The sequence below is a fragment of the Filicampus tigris genome, chromosome 10, assembly GCF_054856515.1.
Source record: "Filicampus tigris isolate MCC_2025a chromosome 10, RoL_Ftig_1.0, whole genome shotgun sequence".
In the NCBI taxonomy this organism is placed as follows: Eukaryota; Metazoa; Chordata; class Actinopteri; order Syngnathiformes; family Syngnathidae; genus Filicampus; species Filicampus tigris.
In genome coordinates, this window is record NC_141226.1 from 24,327,552 (window position 1) to 24,349,047 (window position 21,496).

Genomic DNA, 21,496 nt, shown 5'->3' on the forward strand with positions numbered 1-21,496 from the left:
AAATGACGGCGTCGTCCCGCAGAGGACGTCGTCGTCGTCTGCATGCGCCGCCAACTTCGCGTCAGGCGTGACACGCAACAACACAAGCGGGCGTGTGCGTGCCTTGTGAAATACATGAAAAGGTTCCCGCACGCTGCCCAGAAATTATTCATTCCGATTTTTTGAATTGTATCATTTCAAATGAATGCAATCAAATGTATTTTTCAATTTACTAATACCAATCATTTGATGAAATAAAAGGAAAGAATTGAAAAAAATACGTAATTATTTCAATTCATCATTTTTAAAAAGGTATTATGTAGGGTTAAAAAGAATTACATTTGAATGCATCAACCGCAAAATAAAATGATCTATTAAATGTATGTGGTGGACTTCTTTTTCTTTGACCAATATTGAAAGCACCCTTGATGGTGAGCCGTGCTTTACACGGTGGAAATCAACGTGTCGAGTTGAGCGTTAGAATGTCAGCAAAGGCAGAACGGCATCGGCTGGTGTACCTAATGAAGTGTCCGCACGTTCTGCTTTTTTACGACTAATACAATACAATACAATTTAATTTATATGGCGCATTTCATAACAGCTAGAGCTGTAACAAAGCACTTTACAAACAATGACACGGGCGGCGAACAAATGACGTTTACGATGCCCCCAATCCAACGTTTGCCAGTAAGCGGAGTTGAAATGTTCTCGCCGGCGTGTGCGACCTGCGTACTCAATGCTAATGAGCTACTTTGCTATCTATTAACACGCTGACCCGCGCGCCCCGGGCAGGACACGCAGCGGCGGGGCTCTCCACCCCAACGGGACATTTAATACGGATGACATTTCCCGCGTTGCGGTGCCATTCACAGACGGCGGCTGATTTGCCATCGGGTCGCTACAGTCGCTCGGGGCTGGCGGCAGCACTGCCGGGAACCAAACCCGTGACCGAAAGCCACCCCAAAATATGGTCGCAATCATCCCGGATTTTGTAGGACTTGTTTTTCAACGACTTTTCTTGTTGAAATTTTGCCCCAGTTTTTGTACATCTGCTTGGTTTGCGTCTCGCCAAAATAAAGCGAGACTTGGCCTTTCGTTTGCTGGAACTGATGCGTGTAAAATTATGAAACATTTATTCAAATGCCAATTCATCTATACTGTCCCTTTTCAAAAAGAAAGAATTTGAAAAATTGGAAACAAGTCTCCCAGTCTGCTTGGCAACAGTCGGGCAACATTGGCCTAAGCACATTTTGTCCAAAGTCAGGCCTTCAAAATAAAAGCACACAGTTAATAAGAGTTTTGCCACCTTACTTTTTTATTTAAGAGTCACACTTAATAAACAAGCCCACGATTGTCGGACTGCTATTTTGCCATCGGCTGGGTGTCAGGGTAACCCACTGGCCATCCATCACCGCGCCGGCGCCCTCGGTCCACCATGTTGGATCTTTAGCGCTAATGAAGGCAACTACAAGCATCCACACGCGGCAGCTTGACGGCATTTCCTCGCATCCCCCCCGACGCCTCGACCCCGTCCCCGCTTCACGGAAAAGCACGCGAGCGATCGTCGGGCGCCGCCGTCGGAACCCCAGTCGATCCGGGGCCTCAGCTGCGGAGCGCCGCTCTGATGACAAAATCCATGAAGACGAAATGCGTGCCTGGCGGCGACGTCGATATCCGGACCGGCGCGCTGTTGTTCCGAGCTCCTATTGGACGAGGGCGCGCGGAGAAGGTGTGAAGGAGTGAATGTATGGAGCCATTAGCGCACTTTGATAGCGGCGGCGGCTAACGTCTCTCAGCTCATTTCTCACGCGCCGGCTCGCCTTACGTTATTGCCGCCATAAACATAATGTGGCGTAGCGTATAGCATATTACCGCATATTAGGGCCTATTATGGCATATTAGCCTAAATGGGCTGATTTTGCTGCGGGACGTAATCTCCGAAACGAGTTGCCGTCTACCTGACACATTCCTCCGCTGCAAACCTCCAGACATTAGTCGTCGATGACGGGGCAAGATCGCTATTGATTTTGAGGACCACACCACCTCGGACTGCTGACATTGAAGGCCAACAGAAATAAAGCTAGCCTCAAATAAAAGGGAGTGATTTGAAGACTTCCTTTGGGATAAAAATAGTGCTTTGACTACATTGACAGGCACCACTATGAACATATTGGAACACACAAAAATGAGCTTTTACAATTCAAGCCATCAACGACCTCACAAACACTCGAATCACATTGAAACACACTGTAACAATACTTCATCACCAAAAAGTGGATCTGTTTCAAGTCGCTGCAAAGTGATCACAAATGTCTGGGAAATTTCACACACACTGCAGAAAAATGCCAAGTAAACCGTCCAAAAAGAGGCTTCAAAATTGTGACAAATCAAGTGACATGCGCACACTCGCGATGACGAGCCGCTCCAAAGCGGCCGTGCCATCGCCAAGACTCCGCCCACGCGCTGATTCTTAAAATGTTTTACTACCTTGCTCTTTGCCTCACTTCCATGACGTTCACGCACTCATGGCGCACAACAAGGCGCTCTGAAGTGTCCACACTAGCCAAGTATTAGAAGGGAAGAGTCATTTTGCACGTGGCAATCGCGCCGGATAACCGCCGATGCAACCGAAGGTTCTCGGGTTCTTATTAAGTGGGGAGGAGCAACTCATGAAACCCAACCGCCCCAAAAAAAACAAATAGCTGTTGAATGTTACTCTGTTTTGATTTTGACTACTAAGGCCAAGGCAGTAGAGGGCAAAAGATTCCTCAAGCAAAAGTTTGTTGTTTGCATCCTATTTCTTACTTTTTTTGTCGTCCAGTTCAAAGGACTTTGCGACACTCGAGCAACATGTCGTTGTTGTCGAAAAACAAAAGAACACCTCCATTTGTGTGTCGTGAAGGCGGCGTTGGCGATGACGGAGCAATTAGCATGACTCATTAGCTCTCAGGGAGCATTAGTAAACAACGCCGATGGACGTTTTTTTGCATTATTGATTGGGAATTAATGGAGGAAGCGGCCGTCAGTAAAAGGTTGAGGGATGCGATGGGCTCCATTTAGACGTCACCTAGATGGACGTTCAACCACTTAGACCGCGCACAGGCGGCCAGAAACTTGCAGCTTTTAGTGTTTTTAGACTTGATGCTGCTCATCAGTCAGAACAAAGTAACAAACAAAAAAAGGGAGGCTGTTATTATTGTCATGGCTGTCCAGAAAAAACAAATCTCAAAGTTGTGGGGTTTTTTTTCTTTTTAGCCAAAGAAGAAAAGGTGTGTTTTTTAGTAGATGGCAACATATTAATGTCGTAATAACGTCAGGGGCTTTTTTACATGCGTTTGCCATTCACTCCATGAACTGCATCATCTTTTCACTTAATCTCCTGCGACAAATACTCTTTTTGTACCAAACGAATGATTGTACTCTGTTGGAGTGTCGGGTGTCTAAAGTAACTTTGTCAAAACATTATGATATAGTCAAAGTTTAATGAGGGTGGAAAGTCTTTTTATAAAGTGAATTTTAAAAATGCAAATTTACTTCCAAAATTATAAATATAATCATGGCTTTCCTTTTTCACAAAAAACACACACATCTCAAAACACATACAGCCTCTGTCCGTTCTCCAAAATATTTTTGTAATAATATGCATTTTGATCTTAAAAAAAAAAAAAAAAAAAAAGCATACATTAGCTTCAGCAATATGTGGTCCACGGACAAACTTCAAATTCACACAAACAAACAATGATTGTCATTGTGTGTGTGTATGCGCATCCAGACAGGTTTTTTCGCACGCTTGGCAGCGTTGTCGCAATCTCGGATTGCTTGACAAGTCCAAACGTTGTTGGACGTGCGTGGGGGAGTGCGTGTGGGTGTGCGTGTGTCAGCGTTACTTCAGGTGTGTGTGTTTGTTTTGACTGAAGAACAAAGGCAGCATTGAGTCACACTGCAAAAAAAAAACCCCACACACAAGCGGACACTTGTGACGCACAAGCCTACTACACACACGCACAAACACACGTGCAAGCGCACACACACACATGCAAAGACGCACGCACGCGTGGCAATATGGAGACAGTGCATTGGTGCACATGATGCTCATTTTTGTACCGCAAACTGCAAAATAGGGGTACCTTATGAAGTGTCCAAATTGTGTGCAAATATTTGTCATTGGATGTACACAAAACACGCACACACCAGTGTATGAATATATGCAAGAATGAGTCAAATTAATAATTCAGGGATGTACATGCAAGCTGGGCCAATATCAGACGCTTCATGCATACGCACACAATTGCACACACACACAATCAAAGTTCATAATTAATAATACAATACTTGGAGGATTACACACTCACGCGCACACGCACGCAACATTCACTCTTTTACTCAATCGGAGAGGCACACCCAAACACTCAAATACGAACAAAAACTCTCTTAGCGCACACGTGCACGCAACGCACTCTCAGACACACACACATATAAACACAATGAAAGAGACATAAATAATACACCACATGCAGGATTATTCCCACACACACAATCACAGGTACACACAAATTCCCTCACTCAAACACAGTTTCTCACACATACAAGCACCATGGAAGGTGCCTAATTAATAATACAGCACATGCAAGATTAGCTGTCGTGTAACACACACACACACACACACAGACGCGCACGCGCACGCACGGTCTTGTTTGACATGTGCACCGCTGACATTTGTGCAGCACACCTGCCATTTACGCCTGTGTAATTACACAGCTGGGTGCCGATCAACACAACAAGAGCTGAATGAAGTGCAACTAAGTAGGTCGGAGGCTAGTGCGTGTGCGGGTGTGTGTGTGCGTGTGGATGATTTGGAGTGCTGGAGTTTATTTCTGCCGCGCGAGGTGGCGGTTGTCATGATGAGAGAGAGCGATCGCATTGGTTACGTGACACGTAACATTGAGCGCACGTGCGCCTGAGATTTTTTGGGGAGACTTTGTGGGTGATTTCTCGAGATTTTGCTTGCACAGACCTTTTTTTGTTTTTACTATGTGGATTATTTCTTGTTGTCTGATTCATTGTATACTGAGCAAAGTTATCACGACTGACTTATGAGGGGTGTAAATGACAAGAAACATTGACCAAGTGTGATGTGGACTTTTTTTTTTTTGGACTGGATTATTTCTAGTCATTCTGTTTACTTCTGTTGTGCATGATGATGATTATGATTGACAATTAGCGAGAGGGAAAGTTTCCCTGACGTCCCCTTGGGCGCCGTTCACATGAATTAGATGTGACCGAACAGGACTTGGACTTTTTTTTTTTTTTTTTAACTCTGTTGATTACTTTGAGTCGTTCTGTTTATTTCTATTGCGCAAGTTGGTGGCTATGACAGACAACTGAGGAGAGTACAATGAAAGTACACATAACATTGAGGGAGAACATATTAGCGATGGACCATGCCAGTTTTGATTTTGTGGATGGTCTCTATTCATTTTGGATTATTTTGAATCGTTCTGTTCATTTCAATTGTGCAGGGACTAGCAAGGAGCAAGGATGAATCACATTCATCACGAAATGAAGATGATGACACGAAGATTTTTTTTTTCGGGGCTGGGGCCGTGTGGATTATTTATTTTGACTGTGCAAGGCCCTGGTGAGAGGACCGATCCCATTCCCGTCTCAGGTAACAAAAGAACCAACGCAAGCATGCACTTGCACACATTTGCAGTCACACGCACATTCGTACTATACATGCGCTTAGCGTATTTACAATCAATTTTCACACAGACGCACGCTTGTCCATTCGTGTCAACACATGCATTCTTGTACACGTGTCACTGCAAAAACGATGCACTCACACCCTCTTTGTTATTATTACAGACACACAATATGACAGCTCGTCTGTGAAGGGCTGCTGGAAATGCACGAGGAATCCCTGCAATGGTGGCTTCAAACTAAAATGGTCGACTTACAGCAGGGCTCCTTGAGACTTTGTTTTTGTGGGTCTACTTGTGGTTTCATACATTCGTACCAAATTTCATGTTCATACGTGACACTGGCTTGGGGGGCTGAATTTCAAACGTTATGACTAAAGCTTTGTGTTTACATTTTGACGATATGCTCCACCAACACGCAATCACCAAAACTCTCTCCAAATTCGTGCTGTCCATCTGTCTAGAACACGTGCTTGAAATTTGGGCGCAATCAGACAAATTTCTAAGGCAAGCTTGTCTTTGAAATGTCCAAAATGACCCTAAAATGGCATCTTGGAAACAAAGGGGCACATTTTCGGTGACTTTTTGGGCGCGGCGTCCGGAGACATTTCTTTTGGGGGTCTTCTCATGATTGACATGCTTTGCAAAGTTGCTGATGGGAGGTCAAACTGGCTTCCAGGTGCTGAATGTTCCAAAACTGAACGAGATAAGAAGATAAGAATGCCTTTATTGATCCCACAGCGGGGTTACGACATGTTTTGTGTGCTTTTGCCCACGTCCAACGACAAGAAAGTCAAATTCTTCACAATGTCCAGTCCTGTTGCAACTGCAAAAACCGAACTGCAAAGTAACCCAAAAAAAACCCCCCACCTGCAACATTTTGTAAGTTTTGGAGTATGACAAAGGCAATTTATTACCCAAGAATAACAGCAACTAAGCGTCGCCCACGTCTGTTGCATCTCGAGTGAAATGAACAATAACGATGACAAGAAAAAGTCTGGCTGTGCGAATCCCAATCAAGTCCCTCACAAAGCAAAGCCGCTTTTTAATAAATGCAGCAAAAACAAAAACTCATGGCATTTGATTTGCATTCATCTCACTGGCGACGTGACTTTTGTTCCCAAAACAACAACAGCGGCAGCGCGTTTCTCTTTTGTGTGCTGGCTAAATAAAGTGGCTTCTTCTTCTTTTCACATTCTGCTCTCGTCACGAGCAGCCAGCGAGCCGTCGGGAGGATGTCGCACGGCCCGCTGCCTCCCGACACGCACGCGCTGTCCCCTGATTTCATTTTTCATTTTCATCCACTTTGGGAGGCTTTCTTTGCAGGATGAAACGCGGCCGCGCTCGGGAAGCCGTCGCTTTGAAAGCTGAAAAGGAGTGGAAAAAAACCCTCCAAAAAAGTGGCCAAGTTGTGTCATGAGCGCAGAGGAGAAAACGCTGAGGGCCAGATGTGATGTTGAAACGTGCTGCTGGAGTGCAGCCAGGCTGCGTGACCAACTCAAGCCCGCGGTCTCCTTTTGATTGGTCGCGCAATCTGGATCAGATCCGCATCCAACGACTCGCCAGCCCGAATTGCAAGTTTTGAGCTCGCCGCAAACGTCATCGATGCTAACGGCAATAAACGGGCAAAAGAGCGTTGCAATCTTTTCAAGTTTTTAGGTAGGTCGTCAGGGCTGAAACATCGTTTGAAAAACACGCTTTGGAATTTTGTGGGCGCTTCCTTTGAAGGACACCAGCGACTTGAAATCCTCACGAATCATCGTACGCTGGTTTTCTACTGTTTTAAGGAACTTTGAAGACTTTGTCGCAGACTAAAGCACCCTGAAGAGGGTTGGGTTTCGGGATTGGAGTTGGGGTGAGGGTTAGGATTGCATGAAAGCCTCTGTTCTTTTCAAGTGGAGGTCACAGGCCTTTTTGAAACCGAGAACTACCTACTTCTTGGGTACTGATCACTGCAAAGATCTACCAGTTTGATGCACACTTCTGAAAGTTCCATTTTTCTTTTCTTTTTTAGTCTTTTGTTGTTGTTTTGTTGTGTTCACAAAAGGAACAAACATTCAAGTCAACATCATGGTTCTGCTTGACATGTTTCACAAAAAACTCATTTTCTCTGCTTTTGTGGAGAAACGGGTGCTTATTGTGAAAACAACCAATGTTCTGAATACTATTTTTGACGCGGCAATATTGGGTGTGTCTTGAAAGACCAATCAAAATGCCCTGCAAACACGGGGAAGGACGCTTTGGCAGTGAATGAGTTTTTCAACGGCAATTTAACAAGGTAGGAAACGGATACATACCAATGCGCATTTGTAGAAATCTCTGTCAACGTACAAATGATCACTCAACTCAACTTTAAATGCTTTCACAAAACTACCATTGCATTCCTAGGAAATCATAATGTCCCATCACTGCAGGCCCGCAGGCTACTCATGCGGTCATATTGGTGAGCCCTGATTTCGGTTTCGGGTTCGCCTTCCTTCTATTCTGTCGATATCCGTCTTAGTCCAGAGTCAAAAGTCAAAAGTTCACAGCAAGGCGTCTGTCTTTTTTTTTTTTTTGTCTCATTGGATCAACTCGGAATGAGATTATGTCCTAATGGACAAAGTTTGCCTGCCATCAAACATTCCCGCCCATTTCCCGTCCGCACACACAAGTCCCCCCCCCAGCCCCCCCACACCACGCCCCGCCATCATCAAGAGGGGACGAGTAACTTTTGTATTAACTCAGCGTGAAAGCAGCTCAGCCTGCGGGCTAATCTGCCAATTAAGATCCCAAATGTGCTCGTTAACGACCGCGCCGTGATGCATCGCCACCGCCATCGCACCCCAGAGGATCGTTGCCTCCATCTACCTGGAAAGGACCAGCAGTCAATAACTTGCAATGCGTGTCACTGCTTGTGAGGCCACAAGGGGGCGACATTGAGCAGGAGTGACTCTGGTGCCACCAGCAACTTCAGATGCCCTAAAAGGTAAACCATTTGGAGCGTGAGCGACAATTTGCCGCCAAAAAAAGGTCTTCAAAATGTCATCACCTCACTCGACATCACTTCAGCCATCAGCAAAGTTTTAACTCAACATGAGCAAGCGAAGAAGAACAGAAAGAGGAAGTTCGCTTTTTTATTTTGAAGTCATCACTTCATGGCAAAACAAAGAATGGGGTAGAAGAATTGTGATTTAACATTACAGGACATCATGCATAAATCATGTTTTGCCAGTGACGACACTCGCGTTGCTTGTGTACTGCATCCGTTCATGGATGTACTGTACTTGAATATTCTTCTCTGTTGCAAAGTTCAAAACTAAAGGACCAAAGTGCTATTTCAAAAGGCTATTTTATTCATTATATATATATTTTTTAAATATTCGGCCGATTAATCGGTTGTCAGAATTTTTGTCTGCCAAATATTGGATTCAACCTAAAAAAAAAATCCATATCGGTCAGGCCCTCGTGTTGTCCATATACTTTTGTCCATGATAGTTGCCGCTGAAGGGAGGTATGGGCCGACCTTTTGGGAACAAAGGACTTTGATTGGCTCTTGATGATCGGTGCGGTGCGTTTGAGTCCGTCCGTCCTTTTGTGACATTTGATAAAAAAAGGAACACTGAGGGTTCATGATGGTGATGTGAGGACGTTGACAAGAATCACACTCCAGCCTGCCCCAATCAGGAAGAGGACAAATGTCCTTTTAGAGACGCACACTTTGAAAGAAGACATCGGTTTACTTTCTTCATGTGTGAGCTCAGCAAATGGCATTTGAGGGCCGGACCCCCTTCCAGCGGCTGCCCGGGGTCAAGCAGCAGTCAGGTTTCCCTGACGTCCCCTTGGGCGCCGTTCACGGGCTCTCTGACAGCCCGCAAAGAACCAGTCTTCTACCCTCCAATAATGCTCTTTGACATTTCCAACACGCGTTTTGGGCGGGGAGCGTCAAAAGCAGCTGTCAGTGGCTCGTGTTGACTGTGTCAAACATGACAAGAGTGTAACGTCATGTGTCATACAAAGAGTGGCGAGTCGTGGATTTGGTCCCCGGGCCTTCAGTGAGGGCTTACCTGACTATATTTACCTCTTAATAGCATCTGCGCTTCAAGTTCAAGTCAATCAAGTTCAAGATTTTGGGCTGCCAAACAAACGGGCGCCCACTGAAATGTTGCATGCTAGTCCAAAAGTGTACGCCTCACTGTCACGCTTGCAGGCATTGTTTCAAAAGCTTTCAGCTTCAAGTGACAAGATGACAGGTGCACTTGGAGCCATGTTGAACGTTGGCGCACAAAACACCATTGCAAAGCTCCAACAAGTTCACCCAAAGATGGAAAGAAGAAAGGCTGTTGTAAAGCTCCGTTCATTCGTCACAATTTGCCGGCAGAAAAGAAAGATCCAGATGGACGCAAAAAAGGTGGCTTAAGATTGGACGTTCCTTGAGCACATTTATTTTGCCACGAACTTGAAACCGGGGGAGCAGACAAAGGCTAAGTACAGTAAGCTAGCTAGCGGACAGCCAAAGTAATGGCGAGACAACGCTTTAGATATGTTTCCACAATATTAGTGCGGCATGTCAAATCGGCGATTGACTCGCTCAGTGTGACGCTGCCTGCTTCAGATCTCTTCACTTACGTTGCTTATGAGGCCAAAACAAGACAGGCCTTTTGTGTTGTGCTAGCAGTGCATTACAAAACAGCTTTTATATTTGTATGCCTCGACACTAAATAGGGCGCGCTATCGAGACATTTCGTGTGCAGTCAGCACTGAATCTCCTGCTGCTCATTATTCACAGGTGCTTCGGGTCACAGCTTTTGGAACCCGCGTCCACCCCCTTGACCCCACGCCGAAGAAAAACAAAAAGCCAGGATTCCTCCGCAACACGTCGTCACGTCTACTACCGATGTCAACTGTTCTGTTTTTCTTGAATGAGTGAATGAATATTTATCTGAACATGAAGAAAGAAAAAACGAAATAATTACAATAACAATGAATGACATTCATTTCCTTCTTTCACTTTGTCAATCAAGTGCAGCAAAACAACACAAAGTGTCGGCAGTGATGACTTGACAATAAATCAGCCTAAACAACACAAAAATGAAATAAAATAAAATACGAAGTTACCACATTGAACATCTGGGAGCGACGCACCCCAGTATGCATTCCTCACGTGCGTGTGCGTGCGTAATGTTGACTTGTGCCCTTGAAAGTTTTCCTTAGCTTCTTCTTTCTTTTGCTCAGACATTCTTTAGAGCGAGAGAGACGGGGGGGAAAAAAGCAAACGTCCCCCAGGGGCATCTTTTAATCTCGTTTGCACAAAGTGTAAATTTTTCATGATGTTAAAGATTTATTTTACGTGCGCAGGTTAATATTTAAACAAAGACGCACACACACAAGAAAGAAAAAAGTGAGAACAGCAGCAGAGAAACACATTGCAGCTGGCTCTGACTCATCTGCGTGTGTGCGTGCGTGCGTGCGCATGGGCATGTATGTTTGTGTGCAGTTAGAGTGACAATGCTCAGAATATTTTGCGTACGTACTGTAGGTAGCTCGTAACCTGGCTTGAAAGTCACTTTGAAACACTTGGCCTGGTTTCAAACGTAAACCCTGAGCTGAACCCTCATTTGAAAGCTCAATTCAACCTGAACCCCGCCTCGAAACCTGAGGCCTGATTTACAAAACCTTCTTTGAAGTCTCATTGTGACTCTGCACTGAAACTCTTTGAAAGCCTTGAAACGCTGCTTTGAAATCCAACTTGAACCCCTGACCCTGGCGTGAAACCCCCATTTGAAATCAGACTTGAATCCTATCCTGGTCTTGACATCTGAAGACTTATTTGCAAACCTAATTCAGGCTCCTTACACTGAAATGAAAACTCTTTGAAACCCGAACCCTGGCCTGAAACTGGAACCCTGGTTTGAAACCCTCATTTGAAACCTGACCCGAACCCCTGACTTGAACCTCAACCCTGGCTCAAAACCTTACTTAGAAACCTAAACTGTAAGCTTGTTCATCCGTGATTAATTACAGTTTACTTCACATTTGGACAATATGATTATTTACTTCACATTTTATTTCACACCTGTTTAGATTTCAATTTGTAGAATTTTGTTTTGTTATGAAATTTGAAGTAATGATAAATAAATCATGTTATGCTGCAGTGATTTGTTTATTTGGTGCCAACTTAAGAAGTCAAATATTGAATCCTAACATAACAAATGAGGCAGCAAACAACAAGCTTCAAACCTGGAACTTTTGGACTGCGAGTCACGCTTGCTAACCGCATCTTCATCATGCCACCAAGTCTCACCCAAACACGTGTGGTGGCCATGTTTATTTTATCTGTGCTTTCCATATGAAAGTTGATTTTTTGTTTTGTTTTTTGGCCAGCAAACCCGTGACGGTTTTGCCATGTGCCTCCGTTGCTTCCATGACGCGAAGGGGAGAAAAAGAAAAAAAAAAAAACTGGAAAAGAAAAAGCAGGTCAGGGGGTGACGGGGGCGGCAGCTGCGCTACATCTGGACCGAATCGGGCGCCCCCCTTCCCCGATGCCCCCCCTTCTTTCTCCCCCGTGCTGTTATGTAAGCGCTCGGCCCGCTGCGGCGGCTACGCCAACTCAGCACAACAGCTGCTTCCTGTTGCGTGCTGGCGGCGCGCCTGCCGGCGTGGGCGGGGCCACACCGCCAGATGAAAAGCGTTTGCGACCGACGGCCCGTCGAAAGCTCGCCCGGACGGCAAAACAGACGCAGGCCGCGTCTGGGACTCGTTGGCTTTCGTTTGTTGTGATCACAGTTTTCCTGCGCACATTTGTTGTGTCTATCACAATTGGCACTGACTGACTTCACAGTAGGAGGATGAAACCCTACTTTCAAGTCTATTTGGAAGCCCTAACCCGGGCTCAAAACCCTACATTGAAACCTAATTGGAAACCCTAACCAGGTTTACAAACCATTAAAGTAGGGTTGAAACTCTCATTTGAAAACCAATCGCAGGATTGAACATCTACTTTGTAACCACTTCAATCCCTTACACCTTACTTTGAAACCTCAAACCCTGGCTTGAAACCAGAATTTGAAACCCAAAGCCAGACTTGAAATCTAATTTGAGCCAATAACACTGGCTTGAAGCCCTATTTCAAAACCCTACCTCCGTCTTGAAAGCCAAACCCAGGTTTGAAAACCGAATTTAAAAACGGAAGCCATACCTGAAATTTGAAGGACAAAGCCAGGCTTGAGATCGGAACCCTGGCTTAAAACCTTGATCCGAAACACAAACACATACTTGAAACCCTACTTTGAAACTTAATTTGGACCCTTAACTCTGGCTTGAAACACTAATTGGCAACCCAAGCCCTTTCTTGAAACCTTAATTTGAAACCAATGTATAAACCCGTCTTGAAACCTGAAGCCTGACTTGAAACCCTACTTTGGAACCCAATTTGAACCCCTGACTTTTGTTTGAAAGCCAAACTCTGTCTTAAACCCCACTTTGAAAGCTGAACCAAGGCTTGAAACCTTCATAAGGTTCAGGGTGTGACCTTGACCTTAGCTTGAAACTCTAACGTGAAATCCTACTCTGAAATCTAATTTGAACCACGAAAGCCTATCTTGACACCCTACTTTGAAAGCCCAACTCTGGCTTCCAACCCTAACCATGGCTTGGAACCGAATTAAATTCCTAATGCTGGCCTCAGACCCAAATTTGCAACTAACAAACTGGAAGAAGGAACACCATTTGAGGGACTGACGAACGGCAAATCACATCCGTCCTCCTCATTCTGGAGCAGCCGGAGAGTTTTTTTCCAGACTCTTTCCGTTCCTGCTTCTCTCATTTCCTCTCGTCTCCCGTCCTGTAGCAGCTTCTCCTCCTGCTGTCATCTTCCCGCCTCCATTTTCTTTCCTAGGCTGTAATGTTCACTTAACCCCCAAAACGCCCCCCCCACACTTGTCATCCGTCCTTCCACCACCCCCGCACGCTTTTGTTATCTCATTTTATTCCCGTCAAGTCACCTCCCGCCTGCATCGTTGCGCCTTCCTCGCCCTCAGCTTCACAGTCAACATATCAAGCAAAAGAAAAAAAAAAAAAAAACACAGCAAGACCCTTCAATTGGAGCAAAGCAGTCCGCAGAGTGCATGCGTCCGTCGCTCCACGCCTTGACATGTCCATCACGGTCGACAGATTGTCCCTGTGACTCGTACAACACGTTTGCTTTCTTAGAATATTGAAAAGAAGGGGCGACAAAAATACGATGATGAGTAAAGAGGCCTGAAGGCAAAATGTGTTTTCAAAGCAGCCAGAGGCAAATTAGTTTTTGGTTATTTTCATCTAAATTCATAAGTGTCTCAAAGAGCACTTTTTTTTTTCCCTTTTGCAACTCGAGCACGAACTGAATTTTTTATGCTAAAATGTTTTCTTGGCAGAAGGGGGAGAAAAAAAAAGATCAGCTCTAGTCAAAGCAAATGGTTGAAAATGTCAACGGGTTTGCATACAAAACACGATTGTTCAATCCAAGCTAGGAGGGCAAGTCGGGAGGACTGGGCTAAGAATAGTTTGGGATGTTTTATTATGCCTAGGTTTGAATTCCTTTTTTTTTTTTTTTTTTTTTTTATTATTATTATTTTTTTTAATTCTGTTAGTTTAAATTAGCTTTTTGGGCAGGTTTTCACATTTTTATTTTTTCGATAATGCTGAAGTTGAGTCTTTGTATTAGCTTTATTTTTTTATACAGTATATGTGGGGTTTTTTTGTCGGATGCAAGCTCACACAGTTAAGAGAGTAAAAGTCAACTCTGAAACGACTGTTTGACCTTCCTTCTGTGCGGACATAGAGCAAGACTGAAATAAAAACATTTCAAATAAACCGCCAAAGTTCATATATGTGATATGAATTGACAAAGACGAAAATGAAGGACATTTTCGCTATAATTCTCGTCACCATAGTAAAGAAAAGGCTTTTTCAATTTTTGTTGAAGTTATTCCGTTAGTTTTCGTTAACCGTAAAAACCTTGGTGAGGACTCCATTGCAGCTGTGCATTTCTGCCAGTAGGGGCGCTTACGAGTCTCGCCAGGATCTTGTGCCTTACAAGCACATTTGAACGCCCAAAAACTTAATCCTGTCTTGAAATCCTAATTTGAAAGCCCATCCTTAGTTTAAAACCTTTGCAAAGGGTTTCAAGTGTAAATCCAACCTATGAGTCTCTTCAGAATCCAACGACCTCATCACAAAAGGTTCCATTTTGCACAAGGCCTTTTTGCAATACCGAGCATGCGGCAGCAATAAAACTACGTGAAAGTTTTCTGGCTTGTTCCCGGCATGAAAATCCCTCTCACACCTCAACATTTGTCAAAGCCCGAGAAGGAGCAAAGAGTCGCACAAATGATTCATCTGCTGGCTGGCCAATCGATGGCTGAGCGCCATTAAAGCAGATGTGTAAATGAGTCCAAACGAGGCAGCCTCATTTCCTGCGTGATTAGATCAGGATCTCCTCCCATACAAAGATCTTTTCATTATCCTCCTCCCTTTTATTCTCCGCCCTTTGTCCGCAGAGCCGGCCGGGCAGCTAATAAGGCGAACCCGTCGCCCTTCTCAAGTAGTTCATATGATGGGACTCGGAACGCACTTTGCCTCGTTACGGCTCCGATTGGCAAGAAACCGTTTTGAAATAAAATGAAATTAAAAAATTGAGTTGTTTCGGCCATGATGGCGAGCAGGTGTGCGTTAGCTGTGACCAAAGGGGAATATATGTGGTCGTATCAAAACACGTATTTCTGAATTCAAGCTGCAAGCATTGATAAAGTCCAAGCCCGAGAACTGACCCCAAAATGGCTGCTTTGAACCAAAATGGCCGCCTCCCTGTTCAATTTCGAGCATGGGACCTTGAGACTTCCTGTCATGGTAGACATGCCTGCCCAGTTTCACGAAAACTGGTGAAATTGGTGTTAGGGGCTCATTTGTAAACGTAGGAATGCTTTGAAGCCTAAACCTTAATTGAAATCCGACTCTTGCAACCTGATTTCTAGCTGTTCACTGCAGATCTAAATGCCTTACTTTGATTCACTTATCCAATCTGAAACCATCCAATTCCTCATGATTTTTTTCTTGTTCATCTTTACTCTGCCATGATGCCAATGTGCCATTTGGAAGGCTTTTTTCCTCCACCCCACAAGTGTCTGGTGGAAACGAGGTTTAATGGCCTCCACAAAGCAGAATCTGGAGGAACGTTTTTAGCACCCTGCCAAGTTGAAGCTGCAAAAGAATTCTGAGGGCAAAAGTTTAGTTCTGACCACACACTTGAGAGGTGTACCTATTAAGGTGGCCGTTCAGGGTATTTTTGAGAAGACAACGTCCTCCACAAAGGACCCAATTTTATTCTTAATGACTAGTAATAACTCACAGGCTTTGCAACAGGAGTGTTTTATCTTCCCTGAGTCGCGCTGACATTTCAGAAGAGCGACTTTTGTGTTTCGACCCAAATAGAAGACAGACGTGCTCCAAGTTTCCCTGCGGTGTCACGAATTTTTATCCATTTATTTTTTCAACCACAATCATAAAATAAAATGAACATACGCATCAAGAATACACTTTTGAATGAAAGCTCTAAACCTGAACTAAAAGTAAATGCTGCAAATGATGGCCACCAGAGTCGTCCATCTGTCCCCGCTACCTGCTTCGGATTGCGGCTCATCTGGACAAAATCCCGAGTGGGGTATCAGCGGCAATTTTTTTATTTTCAACCTTTCCAGAATGTCAATGACATTCGAACCGAAATCGGCAACTTCCTGTTGAAGTTCAGACATGGATCCTTGAGACTTTTTCGTGCGTCCTGCTATGTTAGACATATCCACCCAATATTAGGCTGATCGCTCAGGCTGATGTCGGGGGGGAATTTATTTTTGGACCCTGTTTCATTCTTCATAACTAGTATTAACTCACGGGCTTTTTGAACGGGAGCATTTTATCTTCAGTAAGTCACGGTGACATTTTAGAAGAGAGCCTTTTGTGTTTCTACCCAAAATAGAAGACTGACCCGCTCCAAGTTTCCTGCAGAGTCATGAAGAAAAAGAAAAAAAAGATGGAAATGTCAGAGTCAATAGTGGCGCTTTAGCCCTGCTTATACGCGCGTGGTTTCGACTTTTTACATCTGCTCAATGTGCTTTCCTGGCACCGTCCTCTCAGGTTGTGTTACAGGCCCACAGACGCGTATCCACTTGCCGCCCGCACCGACTGCATTGATCGGCAACTATATTCAGAATCTGAGCATGCACGCAACATTTTTCAGCGAGTGGCTCCAATCCCTGGTGGATCATCAGCGGTTCTGATTGCTTCTTTCGCTAGTTTGCTGCCTCTCTATTTGGCTCCAAAGAAACTGCGACCGCATTCCTGCTTTGGATTTGAACCCAGAGGGTGTGGGAAAATGCTCCTACTTCATATCATGGTCGTCGCACAAGGGCATGGAAGTTTCCACAAAATTGTCCAACCTGAGATGCAGATTTTGCTTTCACACAGAGACGTCATTGAGCCAATTTGTTGCTTAAACTGTTTGGAGGCAGTCAACACAACTCACGACACAATAGCAAATACTAGTGAACAAAAAAAAAAGTGTCTTCAAGCTGTTTCATGCCACTCCCACCTGAAATTTCCTCAAAAACTAAATGCGAAACAAAGAGAATTACACCGCGTCTATTTGAAACGACCATAGCTGAACACGTCAACGTCTGCTGCCTCGTCTTGTCGTACGCGAAAGCATCACGAGCTCCTTCACCTCCCACAGATGAGCTCAACTGTTGTCCTTTGACCGTCACACCAGTCGTCTTGTAAACTATTTGAAGGCAGAAGAATGAGACGATATCCACGCCTGACTTTATTTGAATAGTGGCACAATGAAAAGATATGCCTCCCGAGTAGAAATACCAAGGTGACACGCTGTTGCCGAGGAGACCGCAAAGTGTTTCCATACTGTATCAAACGTGCACTGAAAGCGGTTCTATTATTCAACATGAATGCGACTGACAGGAGTTTACGGTAACTGAACTCAAGAGGAACTTGTGAAGATCAATCAATTTGGAATTTGAGCGAAACAGACCTCAAAACCGCGGCAAAATTTCTCGTATCTCACGTTAAATGCCTTCACGGAGCGAGCGAGGTTTTCCTGGTCTTACTGAGGCACTTTATTTTATTTTTTTTAAACGACTTTTGGACAACTAGCGGTATATTTGCTTCACTTGCTGTAGCTGTCCCAACACTTTTGTCCAAAATCTGATATCTTGACTTATTCACTTCTTGAAGGTTGTCCAATACTTTTATCCGCAGTTTGACTTTCTGAAGGTACCCCAATTTTATGTCCAATTTTCTCCACTTTTCATTTCCTGTAGGTGTATCAATGCTTTTGTCCACACACCACATTTTCCTCAGTTCATTTCTTTGTTATGCCAATAATTTTGTGGACACTTCATTCACTGCATTATTCTCGAACGGCTGCTGTCACGTGAACGGAAATCAGCGATGTACGACGTAAATGTTTGAAAAGTTGTATGTATGAAAAATGTTTCCACCTGTACAAATTATGCCGAAAGGGTACAACTTGACAGGTATGCAGTCACATTTTCTTCACTTTTTTTTTTATCTTCCTGGAGGTGTCCCAATACTTTTACCAAAAATGTGAATTTTCTTCAGTTCTTCATTTTTAATTTTTTTGTACCAGCGCATATTGTCATTAACCCACATTTTTAGTCCCGATAATTTTGTCCAAATTCCACCTGTGCTTTACATTTATGCCTTTTGTGGGTGTCCCAACTCCACTTTTATTCAGTTATAAGTGTCCACATGCTGCCAATGCTCTTCCTTCAGTTGTCCCAACACTTTTGCCCATCTCCATTTTCTTCCCACCCAACACTAACCCTGAACTCCTGGAATGGACCATTTCTATTTCAATTACTTGTACTAAAAGTTGTGCGGGATTAGATGAACGCAAACGCTGGGAGCCAAAAAGCCTGAGCGCTCGTAAACACCCTCTTTCCGACGTTTATTTTTCACGAGGTCTTTATGGTTTTACGCCGGAGGGCGAGCATGTCCTGGAATCTCCGCTGTGACGCTTCAGCCTCGGCAGGGCTGCTGGATTTCGGCCAATTGGGAGGGGGGGGGGGCATCTTTTTTAGGGAGGAGTGGGGGTTGGGAAGCTGTGATGCTGAATCCCGGAATAAAAACTGAAACTGCCATTAATCACAGCACGTTGTGCTCAGATTTCATGTAAAATCTAAAAGTGGATCTCAAGAAATGAGCCGCCCCCCCCCCCCCCCCACGCTACCTGAAGGACTGTGAGACGGCACCCCCTAGCGTGCCGAACACAGTCAGGCTGCTGATTGTTACGCAAGCGGAGCAGATGTCGCAACACTTCACGCTGAAGTGAAACTCGATCTTTCCTCTCCTGTCCGTGACACAAACCGCATGTCCTAGAACGCACCGCAGCGCCTGCCACAACATTCAATTCAATCCAATTCAATTCTGTTTATGTCGAGCCAATCTGCAACACAAGTTCTCTAAAGGCAAGTTACACACGGAGCACTCGGCCAGCAAACGTAGATTGTGGGGATTGCTCAAATAATGTATGTGCTATCTCCCATGAAAAAAATGGATGGGCTAAATTTCAAAATGCTTCTTCATTCGAGGATTTGAATGTAAAAATGTGGTCATACTACGAATGCAATAAATAATTCTGAATGAGCAGAACATTTTGAAGGTGGAATGGATTAAAATGGTTGAGAAATGTGCAAAGAGGAGGTAAGTACACTATGTCTTTCAATTTGGGAATTTTAGTGTGAACAAATGTGGAGTTTGGGGGGGAAATTTGACTTGGAAAATGTGGAATACAGAAAAATGTAGGAATTTGGGGAATGGGAAAATACTTTGCAACATGCCAGGAGTAAGATGACCATTTTGAAGTTGGAAGGGTTTGAATAGTTGAGAACGGCGGTAAAAATATAAAAAGGTCTCCTTTCATTTCAATGTGACTTCATGAAAAAATGTGGGAAAAGATGTGAAAAAAACGTTTCCTTGATTGCTGAATGAGCTCGAGATTTTCATGTTGGAATAACGTGAATTATATTCATGTCTCTCTTCAGCATTCACAAAAATAATTCAGCAAAATTAATTTAATTATTGTAGCTATAATTATGTTAATTACACATATTCATTGTGGGGGGAAAAATGGAATGACAGAGACAAAAGCTCCCCCCCACCCACACACACACACACACACACACCCCACTTGTTTTTTTATATTTCCCTTCTAAATGTGGAAAGAAGTTTAAAAAAAAAAAGTGACCAATATTAGCCCCCCCACGACTCTGAGTCAGCAGAAAAATGGGATGCGTCTGCAACCAAAACAGCTTCTCTGCATTCCTGCGGCGCATCTTAAGGAACGTTTTAGTGAAAAGGGGGGTGGGGGGGGTCAAAAAACACACACACACACACGCACACAACAGCCGTGCCGTCCTAATGAGATCAAGATGGATTACACGGCGCGCTGGTTGGCCTGCGATGTAAAAGGGCAAATTTTAATCTGGTTTGCCACCTCGCGGAGAGGCATTCAAGTAATCGCGTTAGCTATCAGGCTCCTCGTCTCTGTGCTCCACTCCAGCGCATTACTGACACGCTTGAAATTTAACCCCGCACTTTGCAATAGAAAAGAGCAGCCGCGACGTAATCTATGTGTGTGAGTGTGAGCGCGTGCGTGACAGACAACGTTCCAGCTAGACTGACTCAATGAAGTCAAAGGGAACGGCACAGTAGTTTGTGGTCGATAGCGCCTGATAGCGTCGGCTCTTTAATTCCGACCCTGATGGAGCATTAGAGCAGCACGCACGACAAGTGTCAATCGATTGCTTTGAAATCAGAGTTACCACGCTGCTACGCCAAACGCTTGTAACTCAAATCATCTTTCCCCATTGAAATGAATGAAAACGCTGTTAATTGGTTCAAAACATGTTGAAACCTGTTTTGTTTTTTTAAATAAGAAAAATAGAGCTCTCCAATTTTGTATTTTATAAAAACAAACTACAATAATTGAATGGATTGTAAAGGAATTAAACCGTTTGTGCAGCATGACTTCTTAATTTGAAAGGTAAGTCAAGTCAAAAATGTTCTTAACAATCGTGGCCTACCTGTTTCCAGAGTTTGGTCAGGTGACATTCACAACTTGAGCCATGATTGGTTGTTACCTGAGCAATTGTGATGTCATTTCCGGTGGACAGCAAGTGGCAAAATGGCCGCCCCCTGAGATGGACAAAAACAGGTGGATTTTGCCACTTCATTCATATTCCACGAATGCAATATTCACCAGAATGCCGTGTTCCGACAAGTGGGGGTACATAGAACATCATATCGTCATCTGATAGTGTAAAAAGAAGATGGTCGCAACCGAGCTTCAATAACATTAGGCACTATGAGTATTTTCGTCCGCATGCGTCTCTACTCCTTGCGTACAAATCTAAGTGGTTAAAAGTTCACAGTGGTCGAGCGCGACGCCTAAATAACGACAATGAACGCCGGCCCGCCTATAAATATTCATTAGCCGCAGCATGTTGTCAGTGGGCTGAAATGATTGCAAAGGAATTAGCATAATGAAGCATTATCTATGCTAATGTCCATCTGTGGGTCCGCGGGTGCGTCAGCCATCATGCGTCGTATAATTGTGTTTTGGGGAAGCAAAGATATTTATTATGAATGTTTGCATTTTTTACATTGAAACGAGACAATGCCCAGAAAAAGAAGAAGTGAAAGTGGACGTGTTCTTCTGTCTTTTTCCACAAATGTTTGCTGACTACATGAAAGCCAAAGCAAGACATTGG

The 21,496-nt window shown here is 44.2% G+C and overlaps 1 protein-coding gene across 1 annotated transcript in view; it reads right to left on the reverse strand.

The window, feature by feature from the left end:
• Positions 1-21,496, reverse strand: part of LOC147141480 (Krueppel-like factor 6) — a 79,221-nt gene that overhangs the window by 47,950 nt on the left and 9,775 nt on the right. Inside the window, exon 3 of the mRNA XM_086042181.1 lies at positions 20,867-20,921. Coding sequence (XP_085898307.1) covers positions 20,867-20,886 — 20 coding nt within the window. The 5' untranslated portion in view covers positions 20,887-20,921. The remainder of the gene's footprint in view (positions 1-20,866; positions 20,922-21,496) is intronic.